The sequence below is a fragment of the Salminus brasiliensis genome, chromosome 12, assembly GCF_030463535.1.
Source record: "Salminus brasiliensis chromosome 12, fSalBra1.hap2, whole genome shotgun sequence".
Taxonomy (NCBI): Eukaryota; Metazoa; Chordata; class Actinopteri; order Characiformes; family Bryconidae; genus Salminus; species Salminus brasiliensis.
The window spans coordinates 23,371,607-23,387,009 of NC_132889.1; the positions used below are offsets into that span (position 1 = coordinate 23,371,607).

At 40.1% G+C, this 15,403-nt stretch overlaps 1 protein-coding gene across 1 annotated transcript in view; it reads right to left on the bottom strand.

Moving 5' to 3' along the window:
- The window catches only part of grb2b (growth factor receptor-bound protein 2b), a 44,657-nt gene that overhangs the window by 4,593 nt on the left and 24,661 nt on the right, over positions 1 to 15,403 (bottom strand). The window contains exons 3-4 of the mRNA XM_072693975.1: positions 9,466 to 9,563; positions 1,890 to 2,012 (exon numbers count right to left, since the gene is read on the bottom strand). Of these exons, the coding sequence (XP_072550076.1) occupies positions 1,890 to 2,012; positions 9,466 to 9,563 (221 nt within the window). The remainder of the gene's footprint in view (positions 1 to 1,889; positions 2,013 to 9,465; positions 9,564 to 15,403) is intronic.

The window sequence follows — 15,403 nt, forward strand, 5'->3', positions numbered from 1 at the left end:
AATTCAAATGTCCAAGCGTATGAGCGAGGCGTCAACCTGCAGTACAACCTTATCATAGCATGAATACACACAATCACACACACACACACACACACACACACACACACACACACGTGCACGCGACTGACTGGAAACGGAGACAGACGCTGTGTTCATCAGTGTGGTAACATGCACGTGGGCCTGGAATAAAACAAGGCAATTATGCTGATGATAATCAAGAGTTGTTTTACATATGGAACTGCATATGAAAGGCCAGAACAGCCTCATGACTCACAAGCAGACAGAAGAAGGAAGCACACTCGCCAAGACTTGGAGACACTAGGGGAGTAACAACTCTCAAAATTCATCATTCAACTGGATGTAATACAGTGGTGCCTCAATTGCATACATTTTCAATTCCTTCAGAGTTTATTCCAGCATTCAATGTTATCAAATAAATGCATTTATAATTAAAATGAGCTAATCTGTTTGTATAGCATGAGGAGTGTGCTTTTCGTCGCTGCTCTCATTTTCTATGTGCTCTAACTGCAGGCTTTAATTCTTTTTTTTGACTTTATGTATTTATGGATTTTCTATGCACTCGTCTGCTGAATGCATCGTCTGATGTCTATGCATACTGAATCAGTGCTCATGTTCGATGTTACAATACGATGTGCTGTACTGTTACACGCTCATAACACAGAGACAAAGGAGAACACACACAAAGCAGGCACTGAAGGGAAGGCTGAAGGACTGGACAGTGGGCCTGAAGAGTGGGCTTGAGGAAATCACCACTAGAGGTCAGGCCTACAGAGACAAATTTACCAAATGGATTAAAAGGGTGATGAAGGTCTGACTAGTTATCAAAGCTTCGGTCAAAGGTGCGTCACTGAACCCGATATCTGTACATGAGCGTAAAACAATGGGATGAATGAAGCCGGAAGGAATAAACTGTGGAACAAAATGCAGATCTGACATGATAGTGAAGCATCAGACGTAATGCAGAGCTACTGTACAGGTACAATGAAGCTAAATCTTAATTTCATACTGTGTTATAGACAAGAGAAGAGGATTATCCATGCGCCTCAAAATGTCTCTGATGATTTCTTTTGGGATTGGGGGGTTGGATTACAATGGTATTTGCATCATATTATTGAATATTGCTAAATTGTGAATTTGTGACAATATCAGTCAAACTGCCATTCGGCTTCAATCAATCATCATTTTTGATAGTTGATCACTGTTTTTGACATTAGATTGGATATTCCCTCACCAGACTACACAAGCTACTGCTGTCTCAGTCATTAAGAATCAAGCAATGTCCAAAAACACCAGGAATTACAGAGATATTTATGCTTTATATATTGTGTTCCCGTTCGTAGCAGATACTGCTCTCTATAGTGATTTTTAATGGCAGAAGAAAAGCATGGAGTCACGAACTTCATTCAATCATTCATTTATCGGGAAGTGGCAGTGGGTTTGTGTCTGAACGAGTTCAGTTTGAATGAGGAACGACTGAACTGTTCATGAACAAAAATCATTTTCCTAAAACATATCGCTGCATTGCTTTTTCCAAAATGAACATTCATTCTTTCACTCATGCTTAGCAAGTGAGACGCTGCAGAAGGCGCCAGCAAGTAAATGGTCACATGACTGAAACAGAGGAGTACACTCACAAGATGCTTCACAGTAATACTGTGATAAAATCATTTACCACAAATTCACGTTAGCAACCAGGCCACCCCAAGCAAACAGCATGTGACCTGAGCTGAAGGACACAAAATTTGACAGCGCACCGACAAACACTACGGAGAAACTTGCCCAAAACAAATATGTGCATGAGAGAAAAACAATGAAAAATGTGATCATCAAAGTGAGAGCGTGAAACAGAGAAAAGTGTGGACACTCACTTGACAGACAGGGAGAAGTCTCCAGGTGCACTCTCACTCTCTCTAATAAGGAAAGCACCGTCGTGCCTCTGTTTGTTCAGCAACTCCTCTGCTCTGGCCCGAGGAATCCTTCCGAAGAACCACCTGCACATGTACACACAAACGGTAGAATTAGCACATGGAGCTTGCTGAGGCTCTCTCGCACTGCTGAGAAACGAAGTGGACCAGCAAAGAGCTTCCCTGTAAATTTAGCATCACATTGATTTCCAAGACTGCTTCATCTAGTACTGATAAAGTTAATCAACCCATTTCCTTTTGATACTGCTACTCAATACTAAAGAATATCACAATAATACAGAGCCTGTTCTGATCAGGGATGCCAGAGGATATGGGAATTATAGAGGCAGACATAAAAATGACTTATTAATACTAAGAAAAATGGCAAAAAGGTTTCTCTGATGTTTGAGAATGTATTTTTGCACTCTATTGCTAAAGTACAGCCTTTGTTTGCATTTCCTTCATTTCCCATGCATCTGAAACCCACTACAATAGATCTTACATTCCTCTACAATGCTAATCCAGGTGAACATAGCCTCAAATTGTACATCTCGTAAATGCTTCTGGAAGAAATCTGCAGAAATGGGCACCACACAGATAGACGTGTTATTACTGATATCTTTAGTGGCTCTCCTAAAAAACAAAAAAACAAACAAAAAAAAAACCCAAAAGGACTATCACTAAAAAAAGTGGTTTCATTTCTTCATAAGATTTATTAGTAAGATCTTTGAGAAACGTTTCATTTCCTGTCATTACTAAGCCTCCCACATTCAGCACAGAGGAAACACAAGCAAACAAATTGTATCGTGTTGGGATCTGAATGGGATGTGGAGTGGTTATATTGTGTAGCCTGCAGTTTAAAGCAGCACTATGTAAGAATTAGTATTTCTTGCTCCTGGGCTCCCCCCTACAGCCAGTAGAAATTCACACTCCGAGACACCCCTCAAGAAGAGCATGTTTGCATACATTTCCTGGCAAGTCGAGAGATACAGAACTGAAATTGAAAGAAGCACGTGGACTGACGTAGTAGAGCTAGATTACAGGATTTTGCACAAATATGACCCTGTGCTATGCGGTTATGCAACGTTTTGCCATTCTTGCTAGCGGCCTCCTGTCCGCTTCTTTAAAAAGGTACATAGTGCAGAATTCCAAACCCGGAGCAGAAATGATGGAGTCGCTGTTCTTCAACTTGCGAGTCAGTTAAGTTGTAATATGAACGATTCTAAGGTAAAAATGCTACAACTTATGCTCCAACTTAATCATAAATGTACTAAATCACTATATTACCACTTTATGTGGGGTGCCAGCTTCACAGAGGGACCACAAGGAACCTTTCACTGTGAAACTTTGTAGTACAACGTGTTTTCCTAAATATTCTGGACTTTATTTCTCTATTAATACATCACCCTGCAAGTGCTGATGGTTAAGAACTGTCTGGAGGCTGAGTGTCTGTGATGTATTCTCTGCTATGAAATTCAGAGCCCAACCTCATGATGTTATTTTCAGATTAGAGGTAAACTGAGGTTTACAGTTAAATCGGCCAGGGCGGTGAGAGATGAGAGAAAACACCAGGTGGGGGGGTTGTGGGGGGAGATAGGGAGATAAAGATCTGAGAGAGGAGAGAACATCTGCAGAGTACACAGAACAGTCTAGAAAAAGAGGTTGAAAAACATTAATGGAGAAAATGAATTCAGGCACAAGTGAAAAGGGGAGATGAGAGCAGAGCTAAGTTAAATAATTAACCGGCTGTCAAAGCGGACAAGCTGGCTGGGCTGCATGTAAGGCTAGATGAATAATGAAGAGAAAGAGTAATAATGTTCTCAGCATTAAAGACAAACTGTACGGAGAGGCTCAGGATAGCCTGAGGACATTTCAGCTCCCTGTCTGAGAGAGAGAGAGAGAGAGAGAGAGAGAGACATGAACACTACAACTGCGTTTAGTACTGCTATTACTTTAGTTAGATTGCACTTGTGTATAATTGAGACCTCGATAAGGATCAGACCATATTTTATTAAAAATCTGTGCAAAAATCCTGAGGGTTCATTTCCTATACCTGCAACTGTGCTGTAATACGTATGAGAATGGGAAATTGTTTATTAAAAAAAAAAAAAAAAAAAAAAAAGTGACCGACAACCAAACCAACTAGACCACCACAGTAGGGCTAGGCCATATGGTAAAAATACTATATCATGATATTCAAAAGACGTGTTTCACAATACACAATTTTGCAATTTATCACCATACATGTAATCACAGACTAAACAGTAGTTTACTAATCAGTAGCTCCAGATTCTTATAAATCACTATTCAGATACTCTCCTGTACAGAATACAGTCATGCTTAGAAAAGCACATTATCATCACAATAACAAAATTTATCACGATACGATAAAATATCGTCATATTGCCCAGCTCTACTCCAAAGCACACCTCATTATGTTACTGACCACTGATCTTTGTGTCCAGAGATGTGTATAAAGGTAAAGGTGAAGGTAAAGGTGCACGTATTTGTCACTGTACAGTGTACACTGTACAGCGAAATGTGTCCTCCACATTTAACCCGTCTGGCAGTGAACACACACTCACACACACACACACACACGTGTTAGGGGCAGTGAGTACACACACACACCCAGAGCGGTGGGCAGCCAACTCCAGCGCCCAGGGAGCAGAGAGGGTAAAGGGCCTTGCTCAAGGGCCCTGATGCTGGAAGGAAAAGTGAAGTCTTAAACATGGCCATTTTTTTGTCACTCTTGCTCATCTACAGCCCAGACATAAAAGAGCACATGACGAGGAAATGGCCATCGGGTCGCCCCCGACAACCGCCGTTCTGTATGATTACACACATTTACATCCCAGGGCCTGATAAGGGACGCCTCCCTGCCCCTGAGGACCATGGCAACCCTGCAGAGACTCCCAAAAGGCCCAGCTGTTCTTTAGTGCTGGTTATATTCCTGACACAGACTGACTAAAAAGTCACCCGTTTTGCAAAAACACACAAATAAATGACTGGCAGGCGAAGGACAGAATAGCTACTAGTAAAGTTCTGCTCGGCTGCTGGTGAATGCTGTTGATTTCCTGTTTCATACCAGCAATTACCAAAGTTACCACATACAGCACATAAGACAACTAGCGTAGTGTGAAGAACCTGTCTTTGCCCATCATAAACATAACGCTTTAGTTAGAGGGATAAAGTAATTGGTAAAAAAATGTATTTAACACCTTAAATGTGCCAGATCATGCTTCATCTGAGTTCGGCTGATGCTACTGTAAAACTGTAAAAAAGAAAAGACAGTAAAGGAGACAGAACGTTGAAAATTCCAACTCTTCTACGGATTCAAACAAACTGCAGCTTCTATTGCAACATTTGCTAGAATATCCCACAGCCTGAGCTACAAAGATTAATCACTTCTCACACACGCAAGGCAGCTCTACTTTCACAAGCGCCAATACTCTGCCGTGATCTGATTCCATCTGATTGCCTCTTCTGAGAAGACCAAAAAGGCTGGTAAACAATCTTCGTGCTACAGAGTAAAATGAACATAACCTTTTCCTCAAACCCCCCCCCCCCCCCCCCCAAAAAAAAAAAAAAAAAAAAAAAAAGTGTAAACGCACATCCCACCTAGTTTAGAGGACTATAAAATGCAGGCTTTTCCAAACAGATTTTTGCTAGCACTCAACTTACATGTATACAAAGTGAAAAGTCCTCAATCCACACCACACATACTCCAAATACATACGCTTTTTCGTTTCACTAACAGCTTGCAGACTGCAAACAGGCCAATTTAGTAACGTTCAGAGCCAGGCTTTAAATTAACATGATGCTTATAGTATGATAAATCTGCATTATTGTAGCTGCTTAAAAGAGTGCTTAAGATAAAATCTAGTACTTTATACAGTGCCCTCCATAATTATTGGCACCCCTGGTTAAGATGTGTTCTTTAGCTTCTAATAAATTGAGTTTTTTCTAAATAATATAGGACCACGATGGAAAAAAAAAAAAAAGAGTAAAATCCAACCTTTAACTCAAGTGAATTTTAAGGGGAAAAATAAATCCCTGACTAAGAAATAATTATCCTTCATAAAAATCACCCTGTTCCACAATTATTGGCACCCCTAACATTTCTTAGGAAATAAATGTAATTAAAGTATTTCTGTCAATTCTACAGTAGTTTACGAAGTTGATCAGAGTATGTAGTTTCCCTGGGGTATAAATATGACGTGACACAGAGGCCATTTCTCTTCAACATGGGAAAGACAAAGGAACATACCATTCAAGTAAGGCAGATGTGTGTTGACCTCCACAAGTCAGGCAATGGCTACAAGAAAATAGCCACTCACCTACACCTGTCCATATCTACTGTCAGAGGAATTATTAAGAAGTTTAAAACAACTGGAACAGTGGTAAACAAGCCTGGACGAGGACGCAAGTTTATTTAGCCACCACGCACAGTGAGGAGGATGATAAGAGAAATAAAAAGGTCTCCAAAGCTCACTGTTACAGAATTGCAACAAATGGTAGCTTCTTGGGGTCACAAAGTCTCCAAAACAACCATCAGGCGCTATCTGCATGCCAGCAAGCTGTTTGGGAGGCATGCACGGAAAAAACCTTTTCTCACTCACAATCATAAACGCAAACGTTTGGAGTTTGCTAAGCAGTACTAGAACTTAAACTGGGGTGGGTCTGCCGTAACACGAGCTGAGTATGCAGAAAAGCACCTCATGCCCACTGTGAAATATGGGGGAGGATCAGTGATGCTGTGGGCCTGTTTCTCTTCCAAAGGCCCTGGGAACCTTGTTAGGGTGCATGGCATGAAAATACCATGGACAGGGTGCATGAAATACCAGGACATTTTAAAACAAAATCTGGTGGCTTCTGCCCAAAAGCTGAAGATGGATCGTCACTGGGTCTTTCAGCAAGACGATGACCCAAATCATATGGCCAAATCTACACAGAAATGGTTCACCACACAGAATCAAGCTCCTCCCATGGCCATCTCAGTCCCCAGACCTCAACCCCATTGAAAACCTGTGGGGTGAGCTGAAGAGGAGAGTGCAGAGGAGAGGACCCAGGTTGCTGGATGATTTAGAGAGATTGTGCAAAGAGGAATGGTCAAAGATCCTTCTATCTGTATTCTCCCATCTTGTGAAACATTATAAGAGAAGATTAGGTGCTGTTTTGTTGGCAAAAGGGGGTTGTACAAAGTATTAACATCAGGGGTGCCAATAATTATGGCACACATGATTTGATGTTAAACAATTATTTCTTAATGTGGGATTTTTTTCCTACTGAATAAATTCACTTGAGTTAAAGGTTGGATTTTACTCTTTTTCCCATCGTGGTCCTATATTATTTAGAAAAAAACTCAATTTATTAGAAGCTAAAGAACACATCTTAACCAATAATTAATAATTAATTAATTAAAAAATTATAATTAATAATGCCAATAATTATGGAGGGCACTGTATATTTTCATTTGCAGAAATTCTTGTAGGACATATTTTAATGTGCTATGCTAATTGTACCTGTGTATTTATTGTGCATCTTATATGTCAGTAAAGCTCACAGGACTTGCAGAGAAAGAGACATTTATTCTGAAGTCTGCTGCTGAGATTTAAGGTCCTGCAGGAATTCAGACACATTTCCCAGAAGAAGGCTTCAATCTTCGAACGATGGCAGCAAATGCAGATGATACCCAGCTACTGGTGCAGTTAATCAGAGACGCTCTATTGCAGAGAAAGTAGCTTTCTCCACTTCTCTTCATTTACATGCTCTTTTAATGACTTTGGAAAAGTGCTTAAAATTTGAATAGAAACCCGGCTTCTGGCTCAGCTCACGTTAAAGTTAATGAAGGATGTTGTATCCTATCCTGAGTGCAATTCCCAGAAATGTCACATTTATCCTTGCATGCGAATCTAATACTGGCAGTGTACATTTTGAAGCAACACAATGTTTTGCTAGCCAAAACTGACAGTGGTTTAGTGCTGTGTGCTCCAGCTGCTGAACAGACCTACCAAATAAGCATGTGGCTTGATAAGCTTGATAAGCTTTCGTCATTTGCCAATAACTGAGATATACTGAGAACTATGCCCATACTGAGTGGGAGCTGATGCCATTTAGAGCGCAGTTGGTCAACTGTGGGCGTTAACAAGACATGGGCAAACACCTCTTGTCTAGGGACATTCAACAGACCTACAATGTTTTCTAAAAGGGATCCTGAATGGACTGGCAACAGACTATAGGTGTGTCACATAGGACGCAAATATAAGCCCTCAAATGTTAGAAACCAAAATCAGTTGAGCAAACAAAAAGCTAAAGAGGTGGTATGCAGTGGCATAGCTGCTTTATCATCTACACGTCAATAGACTAAAATGCAGTTAGGCCATGCAACAGGACAATGATCCAAATCACACAAGCAAATCTCACTCTCTGAAGAGATCATTCAATAGGGGCTTTTATTTGTACTATACGACCCCAAAAATATAGACAGAGAAAATTTCAGTTAAATGTTAATTCTCCCTGACACAATTTCAGCCTAAGCTAATCTGCAACAAGGAAAAAAAACGAATAAAATGATTACAGTGTGCATTAGATCTAGAGCCTTTTTTTAGCCCCCGATCAACACTGTGGCATCGGAATTTAAAACTGGTGAATGATGACTGAGCTAAAAGGTTCTTCTATATGAGTCTATATGTAGCAGCTATAACAATAAGTACTACAGATGATGTCTTAACAGTCATGAACCTTAAATCGAAATCTGTGGTTCAGCCAGTCACAGTTAGGCTCATGGTTTTATTTATTGTCTCGCTGACGATAGGCAACGCATATTTTCCATGGTTACAATTCAAAATTGCACTCAACCACGCGTGTCAAACTGGGCTTTCCACCCGCATTCAATTCTCAAAGGCCCACATATGTGTTATGAACTAATTTGTAAGCAAATTTTTCAGTATTACTATAAATGGGATAATTTTTTTTTTTGTCCCCTGGAGGTGACGGTAGCACACAAGTCACCCATCCATTCCCGAACATGGCCCTGGACAGAACCATCAAATAGGTGGTCCAAGTCACTCAACATCTTTCTAGGTGTTTAAGCTCCAAAGTAAAACAACAAACCTAACAAGATTGTGAGTCTGGGAATATTAAATACATTTGATTATTTTACTTTTGCTGAACTACTAGTGTCCGAAACTGTGCCCAATTCACTAGATAGTGAACTTCTAAGGGCTACTACTCCTCTGTTAGAATCTGCGCTGTGATTTAGCTGCACTCAGGCCTCCATAGGGACCTGTGGGTGTGATTACAGCAGTTCAGCAGTTCACGCTTCACATAGAGCAATCCAGAGCCACTGCAGGCCTGCTGGCTGTTCTCATAGATTAGAAGATTAAATCACAATGAAGATGCGTTTGGCCTTACTCGACGCAATCCTGGCGCCGCACTCGGTGGGGACAGTTAAAAAAAATCTGGCTAAGCTCCTAAGGGTGAAGGGAGAATGTATGCAGCTGGATGACAGTGAACGAGAGGAAAGAGCAGTACTTACGGATGTGCTTTCATTTCTATGTAGTTCTTAGGGATGAAACCATCTTTGCCATTCAGCTCTGCTTTATACCAGTTCTGGTCACATTCTTCATTTAATACCTGCAGTAAAAAAAAAATTAAAAAGGGGTTAAGAATTTGCTAAGCATGACAGTATTACATGCTTGCCTTGGCCAGAAACAGTCACAGTCAAAGACAACAAAATAACAAGAGAACATTACATGTCAGAGATGCAAGATTTTGAATAGCAGAAATCACATTTACATTTAAGCACATCAGCCACCTGTACGTACACACACACACACACACACACGCATGGGTTGCCATGCTAGCACTGGTAAGAACTGAACTTCTTATTTAGCATATATTTAGCAGTGGTGAAATTCAAGCATGTGTATCCGCATGTGTGCACTGAAACGCTCCGTGGCAGATGTCTCATCTCTATCTGAGAGGCAGTCAAGTTTCTGTGAAACTGTGGGTTATTGACTCATGCGTTCCACAGCACCAACACCAGACCTCCTCCACTAACAAACATGAAAAATGTAAATGAATCCCAGAGAAAAAAAAAGAAAAGAAAAAGAGCTGAACCCACAGTGTTTGAATCTGGTCTATTTTTAGTCACAAACAATTAAGTAATTTGAATACAGCAGCGCCTCCATTACCGCAAATCTAGTATTACCTCATCATAATAATTCTCAGGAAAATTCATTAACATGCTGTTGCTATCAGGCTCTGTGGCGCAAAATAACCACAAAAGCTAGATTTGGACAGAACAGGCGTGTAGGAAGACGTGATTTGGCTTTTTTTTTCTGTGCAGCTCAACAGTCAAGAGCGGTACTACTCTACTCTCTGCGTCTCTACTCCTCCCGGTGCCTGTATGAAGGCTTGCTTTTTTCCTTGTGCATATTCAAATGTAGCCTAAATAAGAACAGGGGTATAAGAAGTGACTGCTAAAGGAAATAGTATAGAAGTATTCCTTGTTGTGCCAATGCTAAGAGCAAGTGCAAGCGAGAGAGCAAGAGCGATACAAAGCCAGAGCGACAGCAGCAAAGCAGGTCTGATGTTGAAATAAACTACGGGTTGAAAAATGTCATCTTGATCAGTCAAATCAGTCAGCCCTGACTGTTGCACTAGTAACCATGAACCTACAAAACTGTAGGTTCACATACATCTCCCTCTGATGTGTGCAAAGCTTAAACTCCAAGCACCAAATGAACTATTCTTTTTTTTTTTTTCCTCCAAAGAAAAAGGCATGGAAAAGGAGTTCATCTTTATTATGAAAAAAACCCTGAAAAGTAATAAATAAATAAATAAATACCAACCAACCAAACAAACAAACAAAAAAACGTGAACAAAAAGTAACCAGCCTGCTGTCTGGTAACACTGTGAGCACCATAGTGAACATGGATCAAAGAAAGAAAAGGACAGACCAAAGATAAGACAAGCAGGTTAATGGGAAAGGCTATAGGACCATCTCAAAGTAGCCTGATGTTCCTGTGACCTCTCACAGCCAGACTACTCCACAATGCTTCATGGAGAAGTTACATTGGCTTTAAGTTAATAGCTTAAAAAGAATAGGCCACCATAACAACTGTGAAACATGGAGGAGGCTCTGTTATGGCATGGGGCTACTTTACGGTGTCTGGCACGGCATAACAATCTAAAGACCATCAAGGCACTGTGGAGCGAAATACTGTGCCCGGTGTCAAAGTTCTGTTAACTGCAGGTCACAGTTCTTTCAAAAGGACTGCGCCCCGAAACATACAGCTAAAAGCACCCAGAAATGACAAACCCTGATCTGAACCATATTAAATATCTACTGAAAAAGATTAAACATGCAGTCTGAAGAGGACACCTAAAACCCGAGACACCCGAGGAGCTGTTTGCTCAGGGAAAGTGAGCCAAATTACCTGCTGACAGGTGCACGTCTTATTGAGGGATATAGAAATGGCTTCTTTGCAGTGATTGCCTCAAAATATTGCAACAACAAAATTCAAAATATAGTCTGTTTGTCTATATCAAGTCAATAATCAACAAGGAATATTCAAATATGGATGCCAATATATATATATATATTTTATTATAAGTGTTATTTGCACAGAAAATTGTGGTTTCTTCTTTTTTGTGCAAGAGTACCAACAATTAGTCTATTTAACCCCACAAAACACAGTCCACTAACATGACCTTTTCTCGTGGTTTGCACCTCAGCACTTAATACATGTGGCGGACACCTCAAAACGAAACAAGACACTCCTAAGAGGCCAAAAACCTACAGCAGCAAAGGCTCATTTTACATCAATATACAGCTGTTCCCTTTTTATTGACTCAGAGATACAGACAATCAGGCATATTCATAGCCAATGATGTAGAGTGGGTGGAAAGCCTGAACTGACTGGGGGGGGCTTTAGTCGGGCTACTTTCAGCATTACCATTGGGAGGGGCGGTAGAGAGCAACTCTGAGGAGGGGAGAGGTTCTCTCTAGCTAGAGAGAATATTGATTGCTTAGGTATACAGCTGTTAAGGAGGCATCTCCCCAGCGTCTTTTTAAAGCGTAATGAAGCGTAAACAGCTCTCTGTAGTTTTCTTCAGAACGGAGTGGAGGCCAAAAGGAAAGCAATTAGATTGAAACCATCCACTCAGTGGAGCCAATCAGGGGTGAAAGCTGCAGATGTGCGCCAATTATTCAGAGAGAAAACGAGCGGTGATGGGGGCAGGCTCAGGGGACAGACATTGAGAAATGGTCTGATCGCCTCACTGAAGCATGGCTAATGAGGAAGGCCGCACCCTGCTGTAAAAAGTGGGAATGTGGTTAAAACGCTAAAACTCTAACAATACGCTAAAAAAAAAACCTGCAAGTGACTTATGTTAGCAACATTAAGTCTGAATATTAACGTATGTGAATCCACTTTTATGAAAGTTGACAGCAGAATTACAGTCTTCATGAAAGCAGAACAAGAAGTGGGAGGGGGGGTTGGGGGAGAGGCTTTTAATATTCAGGTAACGCCCCCCCTTCTGGTGGTTAAGGATGGTGTAAAGTACCGTCACTATATTGCGGTTTCAAGATGACTAGACACCCACCTGAACACAGGAAACGTGCTCAAAACCCCCCTTAAAGAGACACTTCCTATGACCAGAATGAAGTATATTAAAAAAGACCAAAAATAGGTGACAAAGTACAGGGGTCTGCTGGTATTGTCCCTAGCAAAAAAATTTTAACATGATATAAACATGAGAAATGTTGCACTGTCGTGCACACGGTTATTACGTGCAGGCTGACAACTTTATTTTTCAAATTTTGTCCATGAAAATGAAATGATCTATACGAGCTGGATGAAAAATGACTGCAAGCTGCTGCTATGTTTGAGCACTACATTGCTATTTCTTTGTCACTAAAATAAACAATTGTACAGGACCTTGACACTGCATTCAAATTCAAAATAAAAAAGGAGTCAAACTTAAAATATATTAAAATAATTAAAATGTATCAGCCAAAACATAAAATAAAAGTAGCTTCACTTTGTCAAAGTAATCAATCAATCAATCTTATTTTAAACATTTACTGTAAACAGTAATAAAAAACAAACAAAAAAAAAAAAATCTAGCCGCCGAACCTGGGAATAAATAAGTAACTTTGCCAAACATGCAAGCAGTGATCAAACCTTGTAAACATGTAAACATTTATTGCAGTTTCATACCAACAAATTAAAGTGAAAGGATCGGTTCCATGGACTGGCCTAATTATCCGATACACGATCCAGTTAATTTTTTTTTATATCAGGAGCAATATCCAAACCTCATATCGGATCAGTGCATTCCTACTGCAAACCATAAAAACACGCCAATGGATAATATGGTGTTGTGGAGATGGTTAGTTTTTCCTTTAGTAGATGTTTAGTACAGACAAAAATGACCATCACTTCAAGAAAGGTAAACAAGTTGCTACACAAATCAGACGTCGTCTCATGACTGTGTCTTTTCCAGTGCCAGTGTTCATGGCGAGAGGAAAAGCTAAATTCAGGAAGCTAGCAGGTATTAGCTGAAAACTAACATAAGCCAACTGGCTACAATCCCCTCAGTTATTACACCAAGCTTAGAGAACATGGACTCAGGAATAATTGCAAAAATAAAGACACAATGTTTTTGTTACATAGCTCTAAAAAATTAAAGCTATGCTAAGCTATGCTCTGTGGCTCCTGTAATTTGTTGTAGTAAAGTAATCCAGCCAATAACATAAAAAAAACACAACCAGTTAATTCTGAAGCAAAAAAATAAATAAAAATCAAAGAAAGTAGCAGCAAAAATTGAATCTAGACCAATTAACTACACATGCCTTCTATTTATACATCAAACATCACAGCTTAAATAAAGAATAAAGAGCTAATAAGCCGAATACATTTCTCTGCTTCTGTCTAAACTTAGATGGGACACTTTCTCACAGGCAAACACTCTAAACGCGGGTTCTCTGTAGCACAGTAGGCTAATAATCATGCACATTTTCAACAAATATTAGCAATCAGTTTCGTTTCTGCAGAACAGCATATTCCAGTTTATTGAGCTGACTGGTTTTGTGGTGTCGACTGAAGCTACACTTCTGCTGGTTAGAGACCTTATTTGACTTGCCTTCATTCAGGCAGCCGCTTACCATGACCACTGGCCCGGGGCATTTTAATGGAAAAGTTCCTCAACAATATGCAAAAATAAGCCTAGGTATCTTTATTTAGACAACCATCTGACACACATTTGCTGAAAAACGCTGGTATGGAACACTGGGGGCTTTTGGGGATGCTAGATATTTAAGAGAACCCACCCATGGGTTTAGGACATAACACTGTCTTACTCTTTGGAACAGTAATGTAAATAGTAAATAATAAATACTAAAATATTTCATAAATAAGAACGGAGAAATGCCAATGATCTGAGCCAGCTTAATGAGTCTTGCACACACCACACAAAAACAGAGCACTCAACTGTACCTTGCGGCCTTTAGAAACATTAGTACGGCAAATATCAACTTAGAAGTAAGGTATGTGTGGCCAATATGAAAATCATTTCATTGTCAAATTGACGATACTGAGGACTTCGCCAGTGCATCACCCTGTAGCCCTGTGTGACAACATTGGACAGAGTTAGCAATTCTTCAAAGTTTTTATGTATATAACATTTTTGCCATATCATCTACCTCCACATTAGCGATTAACAAACTATATGTTATGCATTTGTTTTTATTTAATCTAACCAAATTCACTGAACTCCGTGACATTCCAGTTCAGGACCGTTCAGGATCTTTCCGCAAAACCTTGCAAGACAGCTGGAGGAAAAGTACTAAGAACTCCAGTCCAAAAATACTTGCATAAAGTGACTGGGCTGCATATTTTATGTATGATTTACAGAACAAGGAGGGAACAAAAAGTGACAAGGAAGAGGAAGAAAAAGCTTCACTTTCACTCTCTTCCTTTTTGCATAGTTTCAGCATCTGTGATCACAACCAGACACGAATACACTCACAGTCCCTACAGGCAAGTCTGTTCACTCTGTGGCCATATACACAATGCCGCCGGGCAGCTATTTCCAGCAACACAAGACCATATAAATTGGAAGAGACCAAAATATTGGAAATTGAAGGGCAGATTACTTTTCAAAACATTTTTAAATCACAGATAGAAATCTGACAAAAAACACCATGAATAATTTGTAACATTGGCTCAATAATGCACAAAAGTGTGATTTTCAGCTTGTTCTAGCTACTATCTCCGCATCGAGGGTGGGGGGTGGGGGTGTTCCTCCGCTCACGGTCTAAACAGCAGGCTGACTGGCTCTTTTTCTTAAGAGGTGGGACTTTATTTGTAAGCATTTCCATGTTCATTTAAGGCGTTTAGCAGACACTCTTATCCAGAGCGACTTACAAAAGTGCTTCGATACTTACTCAAGAATAACCTTAGCTA